The sequence below is a fragment of the Lipotes vexillifer genome, unplaced genomic scaffold (genome assembly GCF_000442215.2).
Source record: "Lipotes vexillifer unplaced genomic scaffold, Lipotes_vexillifer_v1.1 scaffold236, whole genome shotgun sequence".
Lineage (NCBI taxonomy): Eukaryota > Metazoa > Chordata > Mammalia > Artiodactyla > Lipotidae > Lipotes > Lipotes vexillifer.
This window is the reverse complement of record NW_006773295.1, coordinates 1620958-1622920: the sequence shown is the minus strand read 5'-3', so window position 1 is coordinate 1622920 and position 1963 is coordinate 1620958. Positions and strand designations below refer to the sequence as shown.

The 1963-nt window shown below is 46.0% G+C and overlaps 1 protein-coding gene across 1 annotated transcript in view; it reads left to right on the top strand.

The window, feature by feature from the left end:
• Window positions 1-1565: 1565 nt before the first annotated feature.
• Window positions 1566-1963, top strand: part of MYO1H (myosin IH) — a 47137-nt gene continuing 46739 nt past the window's right edge. The window contains exon 1 of the mRNA XM_007448252.1: window positions 1566-1697. Within this exon, the coding sequence (XP_007448314.1) occupies window positions 1572-1697 (126 nt within the window). The 5' untranslated portion in view covers window positions 1566-1571. The remainder of the gene's footprint in view (window positions 1698-1963) is intronic.

Below are 1963 nucleotides of genomic sequence, written 5' to 3'. Positions count from 1 at the left end.
AGCTTTACAGATCTTGCATTTATATCTAGATCTAAAATCCATCTCAAATTAATAATATATTAACTCTATATACTTATATATACATATATAAATGTATATAATGTACAATATATTTTATTGTATAATATACATATGTATGTAGTCTGATGCAGGGGTTGAAATGCAATTTTTCCTTATAGATATCCGGTTGTTTGTATACCATTGGTTGAAAAGATTTTCCTTTTCTGCACCAAGTTGTTTTGGTACCTTTGACAAAAATCAGTTGGCACACAGTCTTGATTATCTAAAGAAGTGTGAGTCCTCTAGCTTTGTTTTTCTTTTTCAAGATGGTTGCGGCTATTCTAGGACCTTTGCACAGCCATATGTGCCAGGTGTCCATTTATTGTCTCTCAGATCCAAATTCACCCTTCCGTACCTGCTCTGGGATAATGAAGTGGACTCCTTAAGCATTTCTCCTTGAAGAGGGCATGATGTCAGTCTTTGTCACTAGAAGGTGCTGGAAGGACATTGCAATAGCAGAAGGTTTCTCCTCACGGCTCCTTTTGTGATGTTTTGCATTTCCTTGCCTTTCAGCTGCCGTCAGCTGCACAGTGGGATGTGGTGGGCAGACATACACGGACTGGGTACCCAGAGCACGGAGTCCCTTGTGATTTTGCAGCCCTGGCCTGGTCACCACCTTGCCACAGTCCTCCCAGTACAGACATCACACACTCCAGCCCTCCTACCCACAGCAGCTCCCCACTCCCTCTGCACACCCCCAGCCTCAGCTTACCTGAGCCCTGGAGAGCTGTTTCCCACGGCCCTCCCAACCCAAACAGGGCAGCACCAGGTCTCCCGCCCAGCGGTGATCTGGCTCCCTTTGCTCGTCTGCTCCTGGGAGGGTTGTTCTGCTGCCTGGTCTGGCCTTAGTAACCTAGTAAGATTCTCCACCATCCAGCGGGCTGCCACCAACCTTCTCCAGGGAGGTCTGAAGCCCAGCCTTTGGGAGGAGACCCTCCAAGTTTGTCCTTTGTTGATGTTGAAATACTCCTCTGCGACAAGATAGTCTCCTTCTGACCAACGTTCTCATCACTCATCTGGGAATTACATAGGAAGTTTAGGCAACTAACATTCAGTGAGTACATCACGGTCAGGAAAGCAGGCTATAGGGCCAGGCTATCTAGGTGCATATCCTGGCTCTGCCTTTTGGCAGGTCTTGGACATGTTTTATAACCTCTCTGTCCTCAGTTTTCTGGCCTGTAGGATGGGCATGATAAGAGCATAGGGTCAGAATGAGGATCAAGAGAGATAATACATGTCAAGCATTTAGTGTAGTGACTAACATAGTAAATGCTCAGTTCCTGGCAGCAGCCGCTGTAGTTGCTTTTACTATCATTACTTGTATCCCTAACTGGATCATAAATGCTTAATGAAGAGAACATAATTTAATCTCTGCTCTCAACTATCCCCAGGGTTTGGGATCTTGCTATTTCCATTTTAGACGTGCAATAAAAACGACAGAGTAAGTGAGTTGCTGAGGAATGTTCTGTTTCCTGTAGAAAGAAGTGCGGCGGAAGCACATTCGTCTGCACATGGAAAGCGCGCTGACGGCCCGGGACAAGGTCGGGGTGCAGGATTTTGTGCTGTTGGATGCCTACACCAGTGAATCTGCTTTTCTGGACAACCTTCGCAAGCGTTTCAGCGAGAACCTCATCTATGTAATGTAACCCATTTCTCAGCTGTTTTTCCTAGAGTGGTGGCTCCCTTCTGGTCTTGTCTCAATGATCGTGAACAGTGTCACTCTAATTAGGTTAGGCATTAAAGGGGGGTGTCGAGGGACCACTGTCAGGTACACTTTGATTCTTTGAATTAAGACTTTTATGTCTGCTGGTGGCAGAGACCCAACTTAAATCGGCCTAAGCTGCAAGAGGGAATCTATCAACCTGTGTAGCTTCAGGGTCCAGAAATAGATCTAGGGTCTAGG